General features: G+C 43.8%; 1 protein-coding gene across 3 annotated transcripts in view; it reads right to left on the reverse strand.

The window, feature by feature from the left end:
• Positions 1-23,963, reverse strand: part of TRA2B (transformer 2 beta homolog) — a 28,433-nt gene extending 4,470 nt beyond the window's left edge. Inside the window, exons 1-6 of one of the 3 annotated variants that reach the window (XM_007659497.3) lie at positions 23,833-23,963; positions 9,597-9,730; positions 8,177-8,339; positions 5,171-5,359; positions 3,425-3,540; positions 1,596-1,679 (exon numbers count right to left, since the gene is read on the reverse strand). In XM_007659497.3, the coding sequence (XP_007657687.1) occupies positions 1,596-1,679; positions 3,425-3,540; positions 5,171-5,359; positions 8,177-8,339; positions 9,597-9,730; positions 23,833-23,868 (722 nt within the window). In that variant the 5' untranslated portion in view covers positions 23,869-23,963. The remainder of the gene's footprint in view (positions 1-1,595; positions 1,680-3,424; positions 3,541-5,170; positions 5,360-8,176; positions 8,340-9,596; positions 9,731-23,832) is intronic. The other 2 variants (XM_016226015.3, XM_007659498.3) reach the window with 2 other exon arrangements.
• Between the last annotated feature and the right edge of the window lie 1,059 nt (positions 23,964-25,022).

The following is a 25,022-nucleotide window of genomic DNA, read 5'->3' on the forward strand; positions in this document are numbered from 1 at the left end:
CCACATCAATTCACACTAAGCTGATCAAAAGTACATTAACGAAGAGCCCAGCTATAGAAATATACTTAAAAAACAAAACCAAACCTGGATGCTGCTTTGGCTTTTAATTTGAACCGAGCATCAGCAATAAATTACCACCCACAGTTAAACACTGTTTAGGTTTGATGGCGTCCAACATGGCTGACTCACCGTAAATAGTCTAACCATAGCTAGACATATCTTTCAGTGGGAGGAATTAAAATTGGGATGCTTCCCTTTCATCATACTTCATGGAAATATCTCCCAACGTCTTTAAAGGCACTCCCTATATTTCCTAGAATACCTATCCTACAGAACATGGGTGGCCCCAAACCTCACGGGCTGAAGAGATACAAACAAAACCACACAGTCCAGAGCGGCAGCCTGCTCCCAGAGGCTCCTCGTCCAGGACTCTGCGGCCCAGCCAACGTGTTATATGGGACAGCGAGAGGGCACGTGATGCTTTGATGAAAATGCAGTGGCAGAAAGAATGCCCGGTCCCATCTTGGAGCCAGTCTCCTCTAATTCACTGAGGTCCAGTAGGTCGGGGGTGACTGGTTTTTATTTGAATAGGTCCTGCAACCCTGCCTCTTTACAATGCCCTCTAGACTGCAAGCTCGTTAAGGGCGGGGAATGTTTCCACTAATTGTTGTACTGTAGCCTTCCAAGCGCTTAGTATGGTGCTCTGCACTTAGTAAGCGCTCAATGAATTCCATCGATTGATTCATTCGTTCTGTTGTGTTCCCAGCTCCCAGGCTCCATCGCTTCACATACGACTGATGGATTGATTGATACCCCTTTCAGAAACAGCTCAGGGGTTGAGGCAGAAGGCTGCACCTTAATCACCTTAATGGGGGGGGGGGGGGGGGTGAGGGAGCCCTAAAAGGACTAGATCTAGGGTGTAAGCATACAGTGGGCAGGGAATGTGACTATTCACTGAAGTATTGTACTGTCCAAAGCACTAAGAATAGTGTTCTACACACAGTAAGCACTCAAAAAATACGATTAAATGAATTACTGGATCAGTGAGACGCTCAATACAGCCTGCTGCCATAGTGACAAGAAAGTCTCAGCATGTTACCAAGCTACCTAGCTGTTCACCACAGCTGTCATGCAGTGGTAGAGAGACTGCAACGAGCACAGGTCTGGGAGTCAGAAGACCCTGCCTCTTGTAAGCTCCTTCTGGTGTAGGGAATGTGTCTCCGAACTTGTATTCTACTAAGTGCTTAGTACAGTCCTCTTCAGTAAGTGCTCAATAAACATCATTGATTGATTACTTGGTCTGGGGCAAGGCACACACTGCCTTGGTACCAAGAGTCAAAGGTGACCTTGTCTAAATTCGTTAGTTGATAATCTTATACAACTCTGAGCTGCTGAAACCCAAAATTCAAATACTAGCCAAGTCAATCAATACATCCATCATATTCACTTTCAATAAACCAAATTATCAAAGCCAAATTCCAGGGTCAGGCTGATTATCATAACCAGGCACATGGACAGCCCGAGTTACATAATACACTAGAATTGGGTCCTTTAACATAGTCCTCAAAATGACTTTTATAACAATGCCAACTTACCTATATGACCTGCTATAATAGTCCCGATCATCATATCCTCTATCGTACCCTCTGTCGTAGTAATCTCGTCGTCGGGAGCTGCCACTGTGAGGAGAAGATAAACAAGATTAAAGTGTTCCTGAACATATCGCAGCAAAAAGCAAACATCCTTTTTTAGTATTGGCACTCAAGGTGTGGCACTCTTATTGTGCATATATGCTGAGGAACTGTTGTAAAACAATGTACAGTCATCTGCTCAACTGCAGCTAAATCCAACACATATTCCTTAAGATGAATCAGCAAGTGTGAATCTGAATCTGAAGGAAGACTGCACCCCTCACCCAATCCTAGGTTTCCATAATTTAATAGGGAATAATAAAGCTAGGAATTCCCTCATTGTTATTACCTGTGGAATTACTCTTCTTTCAGCAAGGATCTGATCTAGACTAGAAATGGAAGGCTAATCTAGGCAGTGTCCAACCTGATTACCATGTAATAATAATAATAATACTATTGGTATTTGTTAAGCGCTTACTATGTGCAGAGCACTGTTCTAAGTGCTGGGGTAGATACAGAGTAATCAGGTTGTCCTACAAGAGGCTCACAGTCTTCATCCCCATTTTACAGATGAGGGAACTGAGGCACAGAAAAGCAAAGTGACTTGCCCACAGTCACACAGCTGACAGCTGGCAAAGCCGGGATTCGAACTCATGACTTCTGGCTCCCAAGTCCATGCTCTTTCCCGAGTCACGTAAATATGATGTACCTACCCCAGCGCTTAGTACGGTGCCTGACACATAGTAAGCATTTAACAATTATCATTATTATACCTATGAAGGTTGAGGATGCAGATCTGCCCAACAATAAATATGGAATTACCTCATGGAAACTACCTACCAGGATGGCTGGAGAAGCTCTGGGGGGAAAGCAGCACCAAGCAGCATGGCCTAGTGGATAGAGTACGGGCCTAGGATTCAGGAGGACTTGGCTTCTAATTCCGGCTCTGCCACCTATCTGCTCGGTGACCTTGGGCAAGTCACTTCACTTCTCTGGGCTTCACTTAGCTCATCTGTTAAATGGGGATTAAGACTGACAGCCCCACATGGGACCTGGACTCTGTCCCACCTGATTTACTTATATCTACCCCAGAACTGAGTAAGCACTTTAATAACAAAAAAAACCCAAAAAGAAAACTAAACAAGAAGTGCCCCCCACCCTCCACCAAAAAAACCCAAAAAACAAACAAACCAAAAAAACCCAGTGCAATGTCCATCTCCATTCCCTTCTAAGCCCAGATGCTTCAAATCTGGGGCCACCACCTCAGGATGCCTATGACAAGATTGCCTTTCCGTTTCCATTACCGATAATTTCATACTACAATACCACCCTCAACTTTAGTGTCATGACCTGTTCCTAGAACTTGTCATCGAAACAGCAAGAGGTGGTGCTAGAAAAGGACCGGCTAGCAAACTGAGTTTGCATAAGTATAGAATCTAATTCAATTCAGTATTCTCTGAATTCTCTAGTATTGTCTCTGCTATTTACTCAGGGGCTCATTAACTGTCTGCACCGAGACCTGACGGAGATGTATTCAAATTGACGGAGATGTATTCACATCTTTATCTGGGTAGGGCAGAGAGTTCAGCAAGAAGCCTCACCTTGATTCTAATGAATTCTTTTTCTAGAAAAATCCCATTAACCCACACAGGAATTAGAGGCAACTTCAGGTAATGAGTGAGGTGGATGGTGTGGTTCAAAAAAAAATGTGAGGGGCAATTGCCCTGTGATTATTTGCCCATTTCTAGTCCACGTTAATGAACTTCTTGTAAATAATTAAAATGAAATCTTACTAAGTAGGTCTTCCCATGTAGATTCCAGGTGTTGGGGTGTGGGGTCTTTTTGTTATAGAAAAATCCACTCTGATTCTTCGCCCATCAAGCTCCATTCCATTGGCACGTTCTTTAGCCTAAAGTCACATTCACAGATGTAAGCAACAGTCAGTGTATATAGCAACAGAACAAAGACATTTAATTACTTTTTTGTTCTACTAATGGGACATCTATTAATCCAGTCTTGTCACCTATTCTAGAAAATGTCAGATAGGTCAGAATCATTCAAGAGGATGGAGGAGTGAGAAATATTTCAATCCACATGCTCCAGGGGTAGTAGAAAGGAATGGTTAAGCTACGATGCCTAAAATTCTGGCCAAGTGACAAGACACTTGCCCATCTTGTTCACCTGTCCAAACGTAGGTGTCAGAATCAAAAGCCACCAATCAAGGATGTGAATTAATTTGATCAAACTAAGATTTAGCAGCAAAATATAGAAATGTTATCGGGCTGTGTTGTTTTTCGAAACAACTAAACCTTCTGTTGGAGGCAGAACACAGGGAAAATGAGCTTGAACTACATTTCTCCAATAAGCAAAGTGGCTTGGTTTCCTATAGTTCATCTTACATTTCTCAGCAACCAAAGGAACTGTTTGCTGGGTGGAGTTTGCTTGTTTCTTGGGAAGCCTGAAGCCTAAGGAAGTCTTTAGGATCCCAAACATGAAGGCAGGCTTCCTTTTGCAACGAGAAGATTGACCCTCTCTCTTAGTTATCACCGTATGGAAAGGTAAGACCACAGAAAGAAGAACCTGGTTTTCTGGACATCTTTTTAGCTGTCCCTCTGAATTTTAATCCTTTTCTTTGGCGTAAAAACAGCTTGTAAATACTGTGCCCATCCATTTCCTCACTGCACGGTGAATCTGATTTTATGGCTTTTCAAAAGGCTTACACAGGGCTTCAGTAAAAATTCTGGGGAGATGTGTGTAGTATAATAATTTTTATACTCTTCCAAGACACAAGATTGTTGACCAAACATAACATTGAGTTAACTTTAGTCATCATATAAAAGTCCTACCAGCATTTGTGTGCAGTGGAAAAATTGGAAATGCTGGCTCTGTTCATTCATTCAATAGTATTTGAGCGCTTACTATGTGTAGAGCACTGAACTAAATGCTTGGAATAGACAATTCGGCAACAGATAGAGACAATCCCTGCCCAATGACGGGCTCACAGCCTAATCGACTGTTGAGGTCCAGGGCTGATGAAAATAATGAGGCTGACAAACTGGGGGGGGGAAGGAAGAAGGGGTTGATTGCAAACTTGTGATAGGTATTATTAGGAAATATTGTTTCTATCCACCTGGAGGGGCGAAAAAAGACCATCAAGCTTCAAGCTTTCTAAACCTCACCCCTTCCCCCAAACCACTTACTTTTATTTGGCATATTGAGGACTCAAGTATTTATGTGTTTCCAAAATAAAATGGGATAACTTCAGTTTAGGGTCTCCAGGAGACTGTTAAAAGTATTAACGCTCCCCAGTTTATTACCAAAAAGCCAAGATTTTACTATCTACTACTAGGACTTAGTTACAACTACAGAATGGCTACATTGCCATTGTTTTCCAAAAGGTATCTGAAATACTACCTTCCATTTTTACTGCTCAAATGTTAGTAAGGCAATTTCAAATAAAGTTAAGTGTTTTTACATTTTCTAAGGGAGAACGACTGCTGCTAAAAAGCATAAAAGTTACAACAAACAGCAAGACTTACTTCCTTGGCATCATCCACATTTTCAAAATACACAAACGCAAATCCTCTCGAACGCCTGGACTGCTGGTCGTATACAATGGAAACGTCAGCAATTGGACCATATTTGGAGAACACTTCTCGGAGATCCCTCTCTGTGGTGTACAGACTTAAGCCAAACACCCCAAGACAACAGTTTGGATCAGGATTTGCCTGTTAAAATAAGAGAGTAGGCTAAACAAATGTGGAATTAAGCCATACACACATTTCAAAAGGAATTTTTATATTAGCAAAAAAATAAAATACCCCCTTGTCCTTTCAATGCAGCTCTAGAGGATTTCAGGGATCTCAGACAAGCCCCGTAATGCTCCATCTTCCTGTTCTCATTCCTACCCAAATTCCTAGAACGGATCATGTCCACTGGTTGCCTTAAATTTCCTCTCCTGCAATTCCCTGCTTGATCCTCTGTAGTTGGGCTTTTGACCTTTTCACACCAACAAAATGGCTTTCTCCAGGTCACCAACAACCTTCTAACCAAATCCAAAAGGCTAAACTAAATCCTGACCCCCCTCTTTATTGCCATTAACACTGTGAACCATTCTTTCCACTAAAAAACCTTAAGGCAGTAGGAGCGGTAATAGTACTTATAAAACTCGTACTGTGTGCAGAACACTGTACTATGCGCTTGGGAGACTATGATGTAAAGTATGATGTAACAGAGTTATTTGGTAGACACGTTCCCTGAAAGAGCACGGGCTTGGGAGTCAGAGGTCATGGGTTCTAATCCCGGCTCCGCGACTTGTCAGCTGTGTGACTCTGGGCAAGTCACTTTACTTCTATGTGCCTCAGTGACCTCATCTGTAAAATGGGGATTCAGACTGTGAGCCCACGTGGGACCTTCTATCTACCCCAGCACATAGAACAGTGCTTGGCGCATAGAAGCGCTTAACAAATACCATAATTATTAATATTCTTATTAATGAGCTTACAGAAATAGCTCCTCAAGGACTTCTCTCATCACTCGTCCTTTTGAATGCTGTTTGTTAAAGGCTTACTAGATACCAGGCACGGTACTAAGCAATGGGATAGGTACATACAAGATAATCTGGTTGGACACAGTCCCTTGTCCCACACAGAGGTCAGAATCTTAATCCCCATTTTTCAGATGACATAACTGAGGTCCTGAAGTTTAAGTGACTTGCCCGGTCCCACAGCCGACTCGTGTCGGATCTGGGATGAGAACCCAGGTCCTCTAACTCCGAGGCCCCCATGATCTTTCCACTAGGCCTCGCTACTCCTCCTCTTTCCGGGAACACTGAAGGCTATCTTCAGGTCCTCTATACATCTGGCTTTTCACCCACTCTATCAGAAAGCTCTCATCTACCAATGTCACTTCACTACCACCCCATAGCTGACAATTCCCAAATCTATGTCTCTAGCCCAAGATCTCTCATCTGTCCTCCACCTCCTCATGCCCCCAGGATATTTCCACTTGGATGTTCCCCAGCACCTCGAGATGGAAAACAGATAAAGCTCTTCACCTTTCCCCATCTCAGTTACGGACACCATCATCCTCCTTGATCGGGAAACTCAACTTCACTACCTTTCGACTCTCACTCCACTATCAATCCCTGCCAATTTCCCCTTGCACGTCTCAGCTCCGGCCCTTCCTCAGCTAGTCTACTGCCTCTCTCCTCTCTTCCAAACCTCCAATGGCTCCCAGTGTCTCCCGCATCAAATGAAAATGTCTTCAAGGCTCTAAACCACCGGGCCTCACCATATCGATATGATCCTGTCTCCTATTTCCCAAATTGCCATGCTCGTTCCTCCCAAGCCAACCTCCGTTGACTTTCCCACCTCCGTCCCCCTGCTCCTGTGGATCCCACAGCTTAAAACTCCTTTCCTCCCCTCAGCTCTCTCCAAACTTCAATCCCGTAGGCCCTAAGCAAGCTTTCCCCAGTTAGCTCCCTTCAGGCAACTGTAGTGTTTATCAACCTATTCATACCCTCCTGATCACACAATGTGTGTCCAATTTAATTTTAAGCCCTCTGGTTGCAAATATTTTTCATATTTGCCTCCATCAAACTGTGAGTTCCTTGCGTACAGGTGTTATTTCATGATTCTGTACTTCGCAAGTGCCTAACAGTGCACGGCATCAAATGAGTGCTCAATAAATACTGTTTCCTCGGCTATTATTTCCCATTTTCTCTAATTGTAATGCTGCTACTGGTGCTGGCGTTAAGAGAGCATGGGGAGTTGGCACAGGTTCAGCAGTATCAGAAACATTATCACTAATAGTTCTCTGAAATTTCAAAAGTGCTCAATACATACGACTGATTTCATCCTAGAATCCATATACTTTTCCATCTGCCCAGCTTCTTCAAGGCATGCAACCAAACCCAAATTCGAAGCCAACTGAGATGAATTTGACTCTCTTTTTGGGGTCAATCAAGGCTTATTATTGAGTGTTATATGCAGAGCATTATTCTAACTGTTTGGGACCATATAAAGAGTTGGTAGATATGTTTCCTGCTGACAAGGAGACTTACAGTCTAGAGGAGGAGATGGAAATTAAAATAGATTCCGGATATGTACCTAAAAGTCGTGGGGTTGAGGGTGAGGTGAATAAAGAGTACAAATCCAAGTGCACAGGAGTAGGGGAAAAGAGGGCTTAGTCAGGGAGGGCCTCTTGGAGTCATGTGCTTTTGTTGAAGCTTTCTAGGTGGAGAGAGGTGGAGAGTCTGTCAGTTATGAAGGGGGAGGCAGTTCCAGGCAGAGGGAGGATGTGAGCAAGGAGTCGTCGGCAACATCCCCTCAAACTGTTGGCAAAGCCAAGCGAACCATAAATTGACTGCCGTGATGAGTTTTTAAATACACTGCCCTACCTAAGCAGTTGCTGAGCGCAGAAAAAGTACCTTTAATTACCCAGCGGAACTGAATAGAGAAATACATTTATAAAAGCCGCTAATTCAACACCTTTAGACAGTGAACGGCACGGGAAGGTCGCAAGCGTTTCCAGGTGTATCTTACCCGATTTCCGACATGACGCCTGCGGGTGGACATGGGAGAATGGCTGTGGCTATGTCGTCTCCGGTAATCTCGACTGTAAGACCTGCTGCGAGATCGCCTATGAGAGCGGGAACGAGAGCGTGATCTTGTATAATGCCTACGAGAACTTCTTCTGGATCTTGATCTAGGAAGCAAGATAGTGAGAACAGTCCAACTGAAGTCACCCAATTCAGTCATTCCGTCAACCTACCTCCAGTCAAGGGCCACTTACCCATCTTAAATTTAGTTTCAATTCTCTCACTGCCTATGGCCACTTCAGCCTAGCCAGGGAAGAATCCAGCTGCCACAAGATGCCTCCATTTTGGTCTCATCCACTCTTCCCTCTCACCAGTACCGTCCAAGCAGACATCCACAAAAGAGGTTTAAAGGCAGGCCAATTATTTTGCGTAGAGGTGAACAACAACAACGGTGGGATTTGTTCAGCACTTACTAAGTGCCAGGGTACATACAAAACCATCAGGTTGGACCCAGTCCCTGTCTCACAAAGGGACTCAAAGTAAGTAGGAGGAAGAACAGGTACTCAGTCCTCATTTTACGATGAGGAGACCAATGCACAGAAATGACTGTCCGAGGTCGTATAGAGCAGGCAAATGGCACAATCAATCAGTGGCTTTTACTTAGCACCTGTTTACAACGCACTACATTATGTTTGGGAGAGTACAAAAAAACAAACAAAAAACAAACAAACCAGGGTTAGTAGACAGGTTCCCGGCCCACACGGCGCTTACAGTCTAGAGGGGTAGACAGACGTTATACATAGGTACATCAGTGCTGTGGGGCTAAGGATGGGGTGAATAAATAGAGCAACAGTATGAAGTGTATGAGCTGCAATGCAGCAGGAAATCAACTCGTTGTGGGCAGGGAATGAGTCTGCTTTATCGTTACAGTGTACTCTCCCCAAGCGCTTAGTACAGTGTTCTGCACACAGTAAGCGCTCGATAAATACGATTAAACGACAGTGAATCAATGAGGTCAAATAGGGCGCAGACAGGAGGATTAGCATTCGGGTCCTTCTACTCACAGGCCTGTGGTCTTTCCATTAGGTCTCACCGCTTCTCAAGCTTAGGGAGATTTAAATTCAAATCAAAGAACAACTCCATACTCTTCAACTTTACCCAAACTTGACAGCTACCTTTGTCATATTTAGGAGGAGAACTGCTCCAACACCACATGGGAATACAATGTACAAGAGCATTAGGAGATAAAAGCTAGGTTTCTGAGCTTTTAATTCAGGATAACCACTTTGCCTCATAATCCTATGCACGCTATAAGGCATTATTCCACCATCTCTACGTTTTCTTTGAGTCCACGCAAACACACAAACACACGCACACACCCCTCCCTCAAAAATAAAAATTAAAAAATCAGGCCGACTGATTACCTCGACTCAGATCGGGATCTTGACTTGGATCTGGAGCGCCTGGAATCTTCCTTGGAACGAGACCTCGCAGGGGTGTGCCTTGCGGACTTCCCAGACCCATGTGCGCTTCCACTTCTGGAAGCAGAACGGGATTCCTACATATAGATATGGAAAAGTTAACGTGCTATTTCTAGTCCTTGGAATCTAAATAAGCTGCAGTGAAGAATGATAAAAAAAAAAGAGCTTGCGTCAATCATGTTTCTGGGCAGTTAGAATTAGAACTGCCTAGATTAAATTTTTTTCCCTTGGTAGGCACTTTTTTTGGCCCTGTATATACTTTCTCTATTAAACAGATAATGCATGCATGTTTAGCAAAATATACAGGGACACATAAACAGACTAGTAATTACTTAGCGTAGTGCTTTCTGATTCCAGATTACTTCTTATCTTAACTTCATTTTTATTTCTTTTCTTCATTCTTCCGTTTCAAATTCTGACTTCTTTCATCTTCCCCACTTCACACAAACTGCTCAATATTCTATAAGTGGGACTTCTGGTCTGATAATTAGCATGCATTCTCTTTCTTTTTTTTTCAAATTTCAGCTTCACTTATTCCTGAGCTTCAAATAATTCTCATTTATAAAACTTGTCAAATGACGACTTCCGCATTTTCCTTCTTCAACATTAACCTTAATAGAAAAAGAACAGGATGAAGAATATTTTAAAACTCCAGGATAAAAATCTAGTGCCAAAACTGAAACTAGAAAAAAAAAGTTTGCTTTTTTTTAAAAAAAGCTAGAATATGCAGTTCAAAAAACTAAGGCTACATTAAATTTCCAAATTATTCTAGATAATTTCAATTACGTTGATTTTTATATTGCTAGAACAGCAATCACTGGGCCTAAATTTAACATGAAGTGTGCAATAAACCAAACATTTACCATGTGCATTAACATTTTAAGGATGACTGTTTCACACTTCACTGACAGATCTTTTAAGAAAATGCTTAAGCTTCAAAAGGCCATATTTAAGCACATCTCTAGTTAAAAGGGACACACTGTAATACAATAAGTGCAGGAATGAAAGCATAATACTCATCTGTAAACTGGTCACCACAATACAGAGCTAAAATAATTCATATTCCTGCCAGAGCTAATTTGATCAAAAAAGGAAAAGGCCAAAACTGTTGTACTGAATTGTCTCGATGCTTGTTAGTTTTTGCACTGCATATTTAGGGGTTTCAATCAGGAACCAAATGGAGGTCACTACATCTACAAATTTGGATTTTGTTTCTTTGTTCAGTTCACCCCTGAAATGCTAAGGCTTTTTAATATAAATTGTCATCTACTTATTTAATCTTTTTAAAGTTCTAACACGTTACATTAATGTTAAATGAGAACAGTAATTACAGAAGAACTTAAGTAGCAAAAGAAAACACTAAAAAGAGAGTGTTTAGGTAAACAACTACTGTAGGCTACGAGCATGAAGGAAAGCAGAGCTAACTTGAATTCACTATGCAATATCAACAGGCACTGGTGTGTGCCCTAAGGACTTTAAATTTCACATGAATGGAAGACGACCTTTTTTTTTTAAAAAAAAGCACCTAGCGTTGAACTATAAAGCATAAGAGATTGGGATTTTGGAAGGGAAAAAAAAATGTTTCCAAGTTAATTTTACTAGAAATTTCAATCCAGCAGGCTCAAACACATGTATTTCAAAACTAAAGAAGGGTAAAAGAGAGTTTCAGATCAGCTGAGAATGGAAGGTCTTGGGCTTTGATTTTCCCCCAGAAGGAAAAAGATGTAAAACACAAAAAACCCACTCTTGTATATTCTGAATATACGCTCCACACGCCTAATTGAAGACAACAATGCTTTCACTTACAAGGCCATGTTGTCTTGCTGACTTACCTCTAAAAGGGAACAGAATTTCTCCCTGCACTTCATTTGGGTTGAAAAGATCCTGAAAACTACCTCATCTTCACATAGTAGTAGTTCTGTTTTGGGGTTTTTTTTTTGTTCCTTGGCGGGTCCCTAGAGGGAAGGGTAATTCTGCCTATCGAACTGCAGTCACATTTCGGGAACTATTTTAAATGGGAAGGATCAAAATTTTATGATTAAGTGGCCTTTACGTGTGGAAACGCAATAGTAATCATGGAATCAGAATGCCCACACAAACTCCCCCGTGGGTGTCTTAAGAAGGCACTCTAATGTTCACCGCTCCCTCTGCCCTATCAAAGGAACGCTATTATTATATGATCAGAGTGGGCATTTCCCCACCCTACCTTACTTTCTAGTCTAGCTTCTTTGCCAAGTCACCTAGTCTGTTGTAGCCAGTGGGTACACCTGTGTACCACAGTTTACAACAGTTATGCTTAGCCTAAAACTCAGTGGGCAATAGGCACCATCAACTAGGGAGTGAAGGACTAAATACACTCAATACTGAGTAAAAAGGACATCGAAGCAAGAGTTGTTGCCAGCAGCGGAATTTTTCCTAAAAGCTACTGTGGGAAGGACTGTTTTACCTGCTACAGCTATGACACTACATATTTGGCTCAAATGAATGAATCTGATTGTAACCACTCTTCTAAAAGACCAGAGTACGTGGTCTGAAGTGTAAACGTACCTGATTTTCCAAGTTCGGTGGACCCATTTGAGGAAACAGGACATAACTATTTTGCCCTCAGGCTATTAAGGAGGCAAAAGCACTACCTTCCACTTCCTAAACCACCAAGAAGTAGAGGACCTTGCTGTGTTGTCCTAAGTTTGTGCATATTCTATTAAAATGGGAGAATCAGATATACTGAGGTTATATTTACCAACGAAAACAAGAATACGTTCTTGCTACTATGAAGGTAACATTTTCCCCATAATAGAACAGTTTATTAGATGGGGCCTGGTGGATTTTTTCTCAGATACGCACGGAGGTTTTTTTAATCAGTGAATGCCCTAAACTGAAAGGGTGAGCAGAAATCAGCCTTTAAGAGTCACATAATGTAAACTCTGTCACCTTGCCCTGGCATCTCTAGACTGTCTAATATCTAGTAGATTAAGTGGAGTTTGTAATACGGTCATACTTGTGAAAGATTAAACTGCTCGGTTACTTTGCTGATCTTAAGTAAACATTCTTTCAAAATTTGGCACCTTTATTCTCAGAGGATTTGCCAGCAACTGAAAAAATTCCTAAGAACCCTGCAGAAAGAATTACTTATGCTGTTTTTGGAGCAATATTAAGTCATCCAGATTAGAAGGTCAGGAAAGGAACTAAAAGTCATAATCCACCACCGTTACCTAAGGATTTCAATGCTTAGGGGTAAGAATTTGGAGAATACACAAGATTTGCCTCAGTAAAGAGAAAGTTAGCAAGGAAAAGATCTGTAGTTTAGCCCCAGGTTGCAAAAGCAGAGAACATATTGGGGGAGGCAAGGAAGAAGGAAAACAAAAACACTTAGGCTGTAAAACTTCAGCAAAATCAAAGCAAGCTATGTCTATACCTGTGAGACATTCGAGACTACAATAGAGCCACTTCCTCAAAACATTCAGGAACTTATACTTAATTTATGATGTTATAAATTTATGCAACGGGCAGAACAAAAATGCTCAGAGGCTGAAATCACTCAATTTTTATTTAAAAATTGTGCAAATATCTATGCTCCCTTTTATGTTGTTCTATTTCTGGCAAAGACAGCAGGTAGTACTTACCTCCAGTGACTTGAATTTTTCACTTATTTTCATTTCAGTACGAACTGCCAAGACTTCATTTCCAGACCGAGAGACCAGATGATATTATCACTGGCTGTCCAAGTACTTCTAAGAAGGGCGTGTGTGGGTTTTTTGTTTTTTTTTTTTTAAAAAACATGGCTTATTTCAACCGGAAGAATCCTTCAGGATTATACTATTGGTAGTAATAGGATATATCCAGGGACACAATAACAGGATCAAAAAAGAACCATGAGAAATATCTTGCTCAACATTTGGCATTAGTCAGGCCCTTTTCCATTTTAGGAAAATGGAAAGAATTGGAGGAGAGCAACCAAAACGATGAAAAAAAGCCACCAGCTGTTGGACAAAGGATTTTTTTAAAAAAGGCACCCTGAAATTAATTATCCTGAAAAAAAAAATTCACTAGGATATTGGTGTCCAGAAATTCCTTACCTCTACTTAGGAATAAGAGGAACAGGCTTAAATTGTAGCTCAAGATTAGGGTTTACCAGTGAGGAATGGTTTCTGGTTCTACCTAGGCTGCATCATCAGAACTACATACAAGGTATTTGCAGGGAAATCCTCTTCAATGGGCACAGGACAAGTTAGGTTACGGCTCCACAACTTTTAGGAGATGTGGAAAACAAACGCACAATGTTTGTGTATTAGTTCCTGTGGAAGAATGAAGGATTTGGATTTGCTGCATTCAACCTCAACAGGGAGGTGGGAAACTGTCTTCGAATACACAAAACAGGGTGGTGACAAAGGTTTTCTCGAGGAGAGGATCAAGGGGTAAATAAGGTAAAGAAGTTCAAGGAAGGGTTCTTACTTGTCCTTACTGAAGTAGACAACTAGAACAAGAACTATCTATGCTAGTACATTATTTTGCAAGGAACTTTTTCTTTACTTCCGCAGGACTGCCTACCAGTGTTATAGCACCAATTTTGTCCCCTTGATCCTTTCGGTTTCCCCATAACCTGCTAGTTGGGTTTCCAAAACTTTACTAGGTAGTGTTTATGACCTATGCAACCTGGAGATCACGCTGCATCCTGACAAATGTGAGTTGTTTTTCTTTTTTTTTAAAAAAAAAAAACAAACAAAAACGTCCCCAAAGTCCTAACTTCCTATTATACCAGAATAGTTAACACGTGGCCAGGAGATGCTTTTAAGACTGCAGTATTTTCAAATAACTCGTGCAAAATAAATTCATCTTTGTTTCCCACCCTCTATTGACTAATTGCTTATTCCGCTTGTGCAAAATTAATTTTAACTGTCCCTTGTTTGGACACCTTCCACATAACATCGAGAGAATTATCTTCATATCAATTTAGGCACTTGTGTTATACTTCCCTGCTTCAAAGTTTGGCAGAAAAATCAAAATGTCTATTATGACATTATTTAATGGAAGACAAATTTTTGCAGTTTTTTTTTTTTTAGTTTAAAGGCGTTCAGGTTACGAAGCTGCATATTATCTTCAGTAATCACCATTTAGTGAAGCATAATTATAATCTACAATACACCACATTAGCTTCTTTGCTCCCTGAATTCTGCCCAAGGAAGCAAAGTTAAATCCGTTGGGTTAAAGACCTTGGGTTATCAGGATATTGAAACATACATCTTGAATGAGAATTTCTAGCTGCTATTTTTTAAAAACAAAATGAAAGTTTAGGCTATACCCAGGGAAGATATATTTGCTTTTCAAACCCAAAATACTGTTTAGGTTCAGAGTCCGGAACAAAAATGCCATCTTTCAGTGTTGTTACTACAGTAAGTTTCATAGTAACTTATTCTGCCTTCAAGGAAACCTTTTCCAAGTCCATTTGAACACTGTAATAATCACAATGATTATAATAAAGCATTTTGCCATCCATATTCAAACCAAATCAAGCAGATTTTGCTTACTATTTATGCCCAGAATCACCCTAGAAATTCAACAAAACTTTAAAATGATAGATTTGTGGCTACTTGGTTTTTAACCTTGCAGGAGTAGTCTTTGGACAATTTGTAAGAGTTGTCAGCATTTCTCCCAAATTAGCCGTCCCAAAATAACTGGTAAAATGGTCGACAAAGATTTATTAAATTACTTTCATACTGTACTAAAAGAAATAAAATCAGTATGTTCATTCCCCCTCCTTCCCTGCAACATTTTTTTTTTTCATTGTGGACATTAGTTTTAGATCCTACTGACTAGGGTACTTTCAGAAAGGAGAAAGATACCAGCCTGTTATAGGCAGCATATTTTCTTGCCCTTTTTAACCCATCACTCTAATCATTCTGGATTAAAAGGTCATTTTAGAATGGCTCTCTAGATTGTGGTGGGCAAGGAATGTGCCTGCCAATTCAGTTGGGCAGTGCTCTGCACACAGTAGGCGCTCAATAAATATGACTGATTTCTGATTTCCCGTATCCCTCCTATGAAAAATAAGACTAGAAACGTCACCCCTTTCCTCTCTCCACCACCCCGACCCCAAAAGTCACCTTCCTGCCACCCACACATCGCAAAGGTGAACGTTTGATTCGTAAGGGGGCCAGGTAAAAGTCACAGGTGACAGGTCTGAGCCCTTTGGTTGGGGGGAGGAACAGAGCGGGTCACAACCACAAGACTGAAGCCCCGGGTAGTTCCTGGCCTCAAGAATCCAGCAAGCACGACGCCTTTTTTTTTTTAATTAAAAAAAATGGTATTTGTTAAGCCCTTACTCTGTCGCTAAACCATACTAAATTATTTCTATAAAATGTCTGCTAATTCTCTTGTATTGTACTTCCCCACATGCCTAGTACAGTGCTCTGCACATAGTACGTGCTCAGAAGATACCATCGATTGATGCGTTTCTCCCTCCAGACTCTAAGCTTGTTGTGGACAGGGAAAATTTCTGCTTATGTTGTGTGGGACTCTCCCAAGAGCTTAGTAGAGTGCTCTGCACACGGTAAGCGCTCAATAAATCCGATTGAATGAACTAACGGCATTGAGGATGCTGACGGGGCCGGGCACCGTGCTAAGGCCCCATGGGGCTCAGTCTTAAGGTCCAGGAATGTGTCTTTGCCGAAGGTCACCCTGAAGGCAAGGGGCGAAGTCGGGATTAGAACCCAAGTCCTTCCGACTCCCGGGGCCTACGCTCTACCCACTGGACCACCACACTGCTGGACCACAGGGAGTACTTATTCATTTGTATTTATTGAGCACTTACTATGTGAAAGCACCGTCCTGAGCCCTTGGGAGGGTTTACTGTTCTATCGTTCTTTCCCAAGCGCTTAGTTCAGTGCTCCGTGCACAGGGAGCACCACGGTGTAATGGATAGAGTGCGGGCCTGGGAGCCAGGTTTTAATCCCGGCTCTGTCACTTGCCTGCTCTGTGGCCTTTAGCAAGTCACTTCACTTCTCTGGGCCTCAGTTCCCTCATCTGTAAAATGGGGGTGGAGACTGGGATCCCCGCGTGGGACAAGGACCGAGTTCCAACCCGCTTTGCTTGAATTCACCCCCATGATTAGCCCAGGACCTGGCACACAGTAAGCACTTTACAAATATCATCATTTTTATTCCTCGTGCCTCTTTAATATCGATTAATAATATTGATTAATTTAATTAACATCGATTACTTCATTCGATCATGTCACATTTACTGAGCGCTTCCTGTGTGCAGAGCACTACCCTAAGCGCTTGGAAAGTACAATAATGCGATAAAGTGAGGCAATCCCAGTCCATGGCAGGCTTACAGTCTAAGGGGGGATGGGAGAGAGAAGGGAAGAGACATGATCAATTTAATATCAATTAATAACATTGATTATTAATTTAATGAGCTCCAATCAATAACATTCATTAATAATCAATATTTTAATTCTCAATTAACAGCACTGCCATTAATTTAACTAATCTCAGTAATATATATTAGTTTCATTAAACAATATTTTAATTAGTTATCAACTGATGAAACTGGTTAATTTACTCAGCCTCAATATCATTTATTGACTTAATACCAATTCATAATCAATATTTAATTAAGGTAATATCAATCCCTAGTGCAGATTATTAATTTAGCCTCAATCAGTAACATTTACTATTAAATACCAATTTATAATCAATATTTTAATTAAGGTAATCTCAATCCCTAGTGCAGATTATTAATTTAGCCTCAATCAGTAACATTTACTATTAAATACCAATTTATAATCAATATTTTAATTAAGGTAATCTCAATCCCTAGTGCAGATTATTAATTTAGCCTCAATCAGTAACATTTACTATTAAATACCAATTTATAATCAATATTTTAATTAAGGTAATATCAATCCCTAGGGCAGATTATTAATTTAGCCTCAATCAGCAACATTTACTATTAAATACCAATTTATAATCAATATTTTAATTAAGGTAATATCAATCCCTAGGGCAGATTATTAATTTAGCCTCAATCAGTAACATTTACTATTAAATACCAATTTATAATCAATATTTTAATTAAGGTAATATCAATCCCTAGTGCAGATTATTAATTTAGCCTCAACCAGTAACATTTACTATTAAATACCAATTTATAATCAATATTTTAATTAAGGTAATATCAATCCCTAATGCAGATTATTAATTTAACCTCAACCAGTAACATTTACTATTAAATACCAATTTATAATCAATATTTGAATTAAGGTAATATCAATCCCTAATGCAGATTATTAATTTAACCTCAATCACTAACATGCACTATTAAATATCAATTAATGATCACTATTTTAAATCAATAATATCGACTACATTTTAATGAAGGTAATATCAATCCCTAATGCAGATTATTAATTTAACCTCAACCAGTAGCATTAACTATTAATTTAATCAATGCACAATCATCATTTTAATCAGTAGCACCGATCATGAATTTAAGCGACCCCCATGAGCATCATCTAGCATCAATTTCACGTCTATTAATGATCCTGGGACACTGGCAATGATGGTGGAAAGTGGGGATGGAGACGGTGAGCCCCAAGAGGGTCAACCTGATCACCTTCTATCCTGGCGCTTAGAACAGGGCTTGGCACATAGTAGGCGCTTGACAAATACCATCATTATCATTATTGATCATCAAATGAATATCCATTCACGATGATGATTATTCATTGGCTTGACATCAGAGGAGTGACTGCAGGCCGGCAGGCTAGGAGCCTAAGCAGAGGGGTTCCCTGCCCGCGATGGATGAGATGGACGAGCTCACCGCGTAGTGCACTGTGGGGGACTCCCCCTCCCCCCACCCCCCCCCGCCCCTTGGGGGTATTTGGGGACACAGCTATAATTCTACTTATTTTATTTATGATGCGCCTAGATCCATAATACTATTAGTGAGAAGCAGCTGGGAGTCAAGAGGTCACGGGTTCTAATCCCACTGTGGACACTTGTCTGCTGCGTGACCTTGGGCAGGTCACGTCACTTCTCTGGGGCTCAGTTACCTCGTCTGTAAAATGGGGATTAAAAGCGTGACACCCAGGTGGGACAACCTGATTACCCTGGATCTACCCCCAGTGCTTGGCCCATCGTAAGTGCCTAAGGGATTGGCTCTCTCTGTTGCCAAACTGTACTTTCCAAGCGCTTGGTACACTGCTCTGCACACAGTAAGCACTAAATAAATACGGCTAAATGAACAAATACCATAATAATTATTATTATTATGCCTGTCTCACCCCCTTCTAGACTGTGAGCCTGTGGTTTGGAGGGGATTATCTCCCAAACTGTACTTTCCAAGTGCTTAGTAATAACAATAATGATGGTGTTTGTTAAGCGCTTACTATGTGCCAAGCAAGTAGTCCAGTGCTCTGCACACAGTGAGTGCTCAGTAAGTACGATTAAATACCATAATTATTATTATTATTATTATGCCCGTCTCCTTGATTAGTTGTCTCTCTCCCCCCTCCTAGACTGTGAGCCCATGGCTGGTTGAGGACTGTCTCTGTCACCAAATTGTACTTTCCCAAGGGCTTAATAACAATGACGAATTGTCCTCCCCGAGCCACGCGGTACCCTGCTCTGCACCCACTACGCGCTCAATAAATATGTCTGATTGGATGATGGCATTTGTTAAGCGCTTACTATGTGCCGAGCAAGTAGACAAGTGCTCGACCCACAGTGAGCGCTCCCCAAATACGAGTGAATGTCAGCCCCTTGTTGGGGAGGGATCGTCTCTGTTGCCCAACGGTCCTCTCCCAAACGCAAGGCGCAGCGCTCTGCATAGAGTAAGCGCTCAATAAATACGATGGAATGAATGAATGATTGAATGAATGAACGAAGGCATCCCCTTGCTCCCTCCTACCTTCTTTCTCCTGCCCACCCCGCACGCTCCGCTCCTCTGCCGCCCACCTTCTCACCGTCCCCCGGTCTCGCCTGTCCCGCCGTCGACCCCCGGCCCGCGTCCTCCCGCGGTCCCGGAACGCCCTCCCTCCTCACCTCCGCCAAACTCATTCTCTTCCCCTCTTCAAAGCCCTAGTGAGCGCTCACCTCCTCCAGGAGGCCTTCCCACACTGAATCCCCCTTTCCCTCTGCCCCTCTCCAATCCCCCTACTCCCTCCCTCTGCTCTACCCCCTTCCCCGCCCCACGGCGCCTGTGCGTATTTGTATATATTACTTATTTCTCTATTTTATTAATGATGTGTAGAGATCCATGATTCCCTTTATCCATTTGGATGGTATTGACGCCTGCCTACTTCTTTTGCTGTCTCCCCCTTCCAGATTGTGAGCCCGTTGTTGGGCAGGGATTGTCTCTGTTGCCCGATCGTACATCCCAAACCCTTAGCCCAGCGCTCTGCACACAGTAAAGCCCATGAGCAGCAGCGTGGCTCAGTACAAAGGGCCCGGGCTTGGGACTCGGAGGTGGTGGGTTCGAATTCCCTCTCCGCCGCTTGCCAGCTGGGTGTCTTGGGGCCAGTCTCTTCTCTGGGCCCCGGCCTCATCTGGAAAACGGGGATTAAAGCCTGTGAGCCCCACGCGGGGCCACCTGACGACTTTGTATAATAATGATAACAACGTTGGTATTTGTTAAGCGCTTCCTATGTGCCGAACACTGTTCTAAGCACTGGGGGAGATACATGGTCAGCAGGTCGTTCCCACCTGAGGCTCACAGACAATCCCCATTCTACAGATGAGGCCACTGAGGCCCAGAGAAGTGAAGCGACTTGCCCCAAACCACCCAGGTGACAGGTGGCGGAGCCGGGATTAGAACTCGCGACCTCTGACTCCTAAGCCCGGGCTCTCCCTCCCCCCCTTCCCCGAGTGCTTAGGACAGTGCTTTGCACATAAGTAAGCGCTTCTCAAATACCATTATTAGGAACTGCAAACATCATTATTAGGAGGCGCTGTCAATACGTTTTAATGAATGACTGTGAGTCCGTTACTGGGCAGGGATTGTCTATCTGTTGCCGAATTATAATAATAAGAATAATGTTGGTATTTGTTAAGCCCTTACTATGTGCCAAGCACTGTTCTAAGCGCTGGGGGAGAGAGAAGGTCATCAGGTTGTTCCACGTGGGGCTCACCGTCTTCATCCCCATTTTCCAGATGAGGTCACTGGGGCCCCGAGAAGTGCAGTGCCTTGCCCAGGGTCACCGAGCTGCCGAGTGGCGGAACCAGGATTAGAACCCACCACCCCTGACTCCCAACCCCGGGCTCTATCCACGGAGCCGCGCTGCTTCTCTACATTGTACACTTTACAGTGTACCCAATTGTCCAGCCCAGGCGCTTAGGCCAGTGCTCTGCACGCAGTAAGCACTGAATAAATACGACTGAATGAATGCAAATATAGACAAGTGCCGTGGAGGAGGAAAATATACACGATCCAACCCAAGCGCTTAGTCCAGTGCTCTGCATATAGTGAGCGCCCCATCAATACGACTGAATGAATGCAAATATAAACAAGTGCCGTGGGGGAGGGAAATATACAGGGTCCATCCCAAAGGCTTCGCCCAGTGCTCTGCACACAGTGAGCACTGAATACGACTGAATGAATGCAAAAATAGGCAAGTGCCGTGGAGGAGGAAAATATACACGACCCATCCCAAGCGCTTAGCCCAGTGCTAATAATAATAATAATAATAATAATGTTGGTATTTGTTAAGCGCTTACTATGTGCCGAGCACTGTTCTAAGCGCTGGGGTAGACATAGGGGAATTAGGTTGTCCCACGTGGGGCTCACAGTCTTAATCCCCATTTTACAGATGAGGGAACTGAGGCTCTCTGCACGTAGTGAGCGCCCCATCAATACCACTGAATGAATGCATATATAAACAAGTGCCGTGAGGGAGGGGAATATATACGGTCCATCCCAAGCGCTTAGTCCAGTGCTCTGCACGCAGTAAGCCCTGAATCAATGCGATTGAATGATTGCAAATATAGATAAGTGCTGGGGGGGAGGGGAATGTTCACGGTCCATCCCAAGCGCTTAGTGCAGTCCTGTGCACACAGTGAGCACCCCCCCCAATACGACTGAATGAATGCCAACATAAACGAGGGCTGAGGGGAGGGAAATATACACGATCCATCCCAAGCGCTTAGTCCAGTGCTCTGCACACAGCGAGCGCTCAATAAGTACCACTGAATGAATGCAGATCTAGGAAGGCTCACGGCCCACCCCAAGCGCTTCGCCCAGTGCTCAGCACACACTACGCCCTGAATACTATTGAATGAATGCAAACAGAGTTAAGGGCTGGGAGGAGGGGAATGGACAGGGTCCATCCCAAGCGCTTCGCCCAGTGCTCTGCACACAGAGAGCACTGAATAAATACTTTTGCATGAATGCAAATATAGATAAGTGCTGGGGGGGTGGGGAGGGGAGTGTATGTGAACCATCCCAAGCGCTTAGTGCGGTGCTCTGCACACAGTAAGCACGGATTAAATACGATTGAAGGAATGCAAATAGAGGAAGGTTCACGGCCCATCCCAAGCGCTTCGCCCAGTGCTCTGCACACACTAAGCCCTGAGTAGACACGAATGAATGAATGCAGATATAGGAAGGTTCACCGTCCATCCCAAGCGCTTCGCCCAGTGCTCTGCACACAGTGAGCACTGAATAAATACTACTGAATGAATGCAAATATCAATAAGTGCTGGGGGGGGGGGGGAGGGGAATGGACACGGTCCACCCCGAGCGCTTCGCCCGGTGCTCTGCACACACTGAATAAACACGACTGAATGAACGCGAATAGAGGAAGGTTCAAGGCGCGGCCCAGCGCTTCGCCCAGGGCTCAGCACCCACTAAGCCCTGAATAAACACGATTGAATGGATGCAATTAGAGGAAGGTGCACCGCCCATCCCAAGCGCTTCGCCCAGTGCTCTGCACACACTGAGCACTGAATAAATACTGCTGAGTGCATGCAAATATAAATAAGTGCTGGGGGGGGAGTGTACACGGTCCACCCCGAGCGCTTCGCCCAGTGCTCTGCACCCACTAAGCCCTGAATAAACACGATTGAATGGATGCAATTAGAGGAAGGTGCACCGCCCATCCCAAGCGCTTCGCCCAGTGCTCTGCACACACTGAGCACTGAATAAATACTGCTGAGTGCATGCAAATATAAATAAGTGCTGGGGGGGGAGTGTACAAGGTCCACCCCGAGCGCTTCGCCCAGTGCTCTGCACCCACTAAGCCCTGAATAAACACGATTGAATGGATACAATTAGAGGAAGGTGCACCGCCCATCCCAAGCGCTTCGCCCAGTGCTCTGCACACACTGAGCACTGAATAAATACTGCTGAGTGCATGCAAATATAAATAAGTGCTGGGGGGGGAGTGTACACGGTCCACCCCGAGCGCTTCGCCCAGTGCTCTGCACCCACTAAGCCCTGAATAAACACGATTGAATGGATGCAACTAGAGGAACCCATACGGCCCATCCCAAGCGCTTCGCCCAGTGCTCTGCACACAGGCAGCACTGAATAAATGCGATTGAACGAACGCAACGATAGGACTCTACGAGGCCCCTCCCAAGCGCTTCGCCCAGTGCTCTGCACACAGCGAGCACTGAATAAACACGATTGAACGAAAACAAATATAGATAAGGGCTGGGGGGGGAGAGGGGGATATACACGGTCCATCCCGAGCGCTTCGCCCCGTGCTCAGCACCCACAAAGCACTGAATAAACACGATCGAACGAATGCAAACAGAGGAAGGTTCAAGGCGCGGCCCCAGCGCTTCGCCCGGGGCTCAGCGCACCCACTAAGCGCTGCATAAACACGACTGAATGAATGCAAATAGAGGAAGGTTTTTAAGGCGCGGCCCCAGCGCTTCGCCCAGGGCTCCGCACACCGTGAGCGCCCCTCGGAATGAATGAATGAATGAAGGGGGGGGGCGTCGGCCATTTTGTGTCTGTGTGGGGCGGCCCGCCCCGTCGGCCCAAGATGGCTGCGCGGAGGCCCGACTCTCCTCCTCCTCGGCGGGCGGCCTCGGCGGCCATTTTCCCCCCTGACGAGGACGCCGTCGGTGCCGCCTTTTCCTCAGTTTCCCTTTTTCGGGTTTTTTGTTTTTTTTTCAGCGCGCGCGGCGGCTGAGGGGAGCCGGCGTCACGGCCGCCCTGCGGCGCCCCTTACCCGCTCGCCGTAGTTCTGCTCCCCGCTGTCGCTCATGGTGGTCGGCCGCCGCGGGGCTGAGGGGGAAGGTGGTCGTCGTCGCCCGCTCGCGCTCCAACCGCCCGCCGCCGCCGCCGCCTCCTCCTCCTCCGCGCCAACTCGCCCCGCGCCGGAAGTGACGCCACCCCCCGCCCGCCCCTTTCTACCCGCGCGCGCGCCTTCCGAAGCCCCGCCCCCGCGTGACGTCCACCCGTCGGGGACGCCACGACGCCGTGACGGAGCCCGCCCCACCCAATGAGGTGCCGTCTCTCCGGCAGGGGCCACGCCCCCTGCAGACGAGGCCACGCCCCCAGATGACGTCATGCCCCTCCCGAGGAGGCCCCGCCCCCTTCGCCTCAGGGGCCCTGAGGACATAATAATCATTCATTCACTCATTGTATTTATTGAGCGCTAACTATTCATTCATTCATTCATTCATTAATAGTATTTGTTGAGCGCTAACTAGTCATTCATTCATTCAATAGTATTTATTGAGCGCTAACTATTCATTCATTCATTCAATAGTATTTATTGAGCGCTAACTATTCATTCATTCATTCATTCATTCAATAGTATTTATTGAGCGCTAACCATTCATTCATTCAATAGTATTTATTGAGCGCTAACTATTCATTCATTCAATAGTATTTATTGAGCGCTAACTAGTCATTCATTCATTCAATAGTATTTATTGAGCGCTAACTATTATTCATTCATTCAATAGTATTTATTGAGCGCTAACTATTCATTCATTCATTCAATAGTATTTATTGAGCGCTAACTATTCATTCATTCATTCAATAGTATTTATTGAGCGCTAACCATTCATTCATTCATTCATTCAATAGTATTTATTGAGCGCTAACTATTCATTCATTCATTCAATAGTATTTATTGAGCACTAACTATTCATTCAATAGTATTTATTGAGCACTTACTATGTGCAGAGCCCTGTTCTAAGCGCTGGGGGAGATACAGGGTCATCAGGTTGTCCCATGTGAGGCTCACAGTCTCCACCCCCATTTGACAGATGAGGGAACTGAGGCCCAGAGAATAATAATAATGTTGGTATTTGTTAAGCGCTTACTATGTGCAGAGCACTGTTCTAAGCGCTGGGGAGATGCAGGGGAATCAGGTTATCCCACATGAGGCTCACAGTTAATCCCCATTGT

The sequence above is a fragment of the Ornithorhynchus anatinus genome, chromosome 1 (genome assembly GCF_004115215.2).
Source record: "Ornithorhynchus anatinus isolate Pmale09 chromosome 1, mOrnAna1.pri.v4, whole genome shotgun sequence".
In the NCBI taxonomy this organism is placed as follows: domain Eukaryota; kingdom Metazoa; phylum Chordata; class Mammalia; order Monotremata; family Ornithorhynchidae; genus Ornithorhynchus; species Ornithorhynchus anatinus.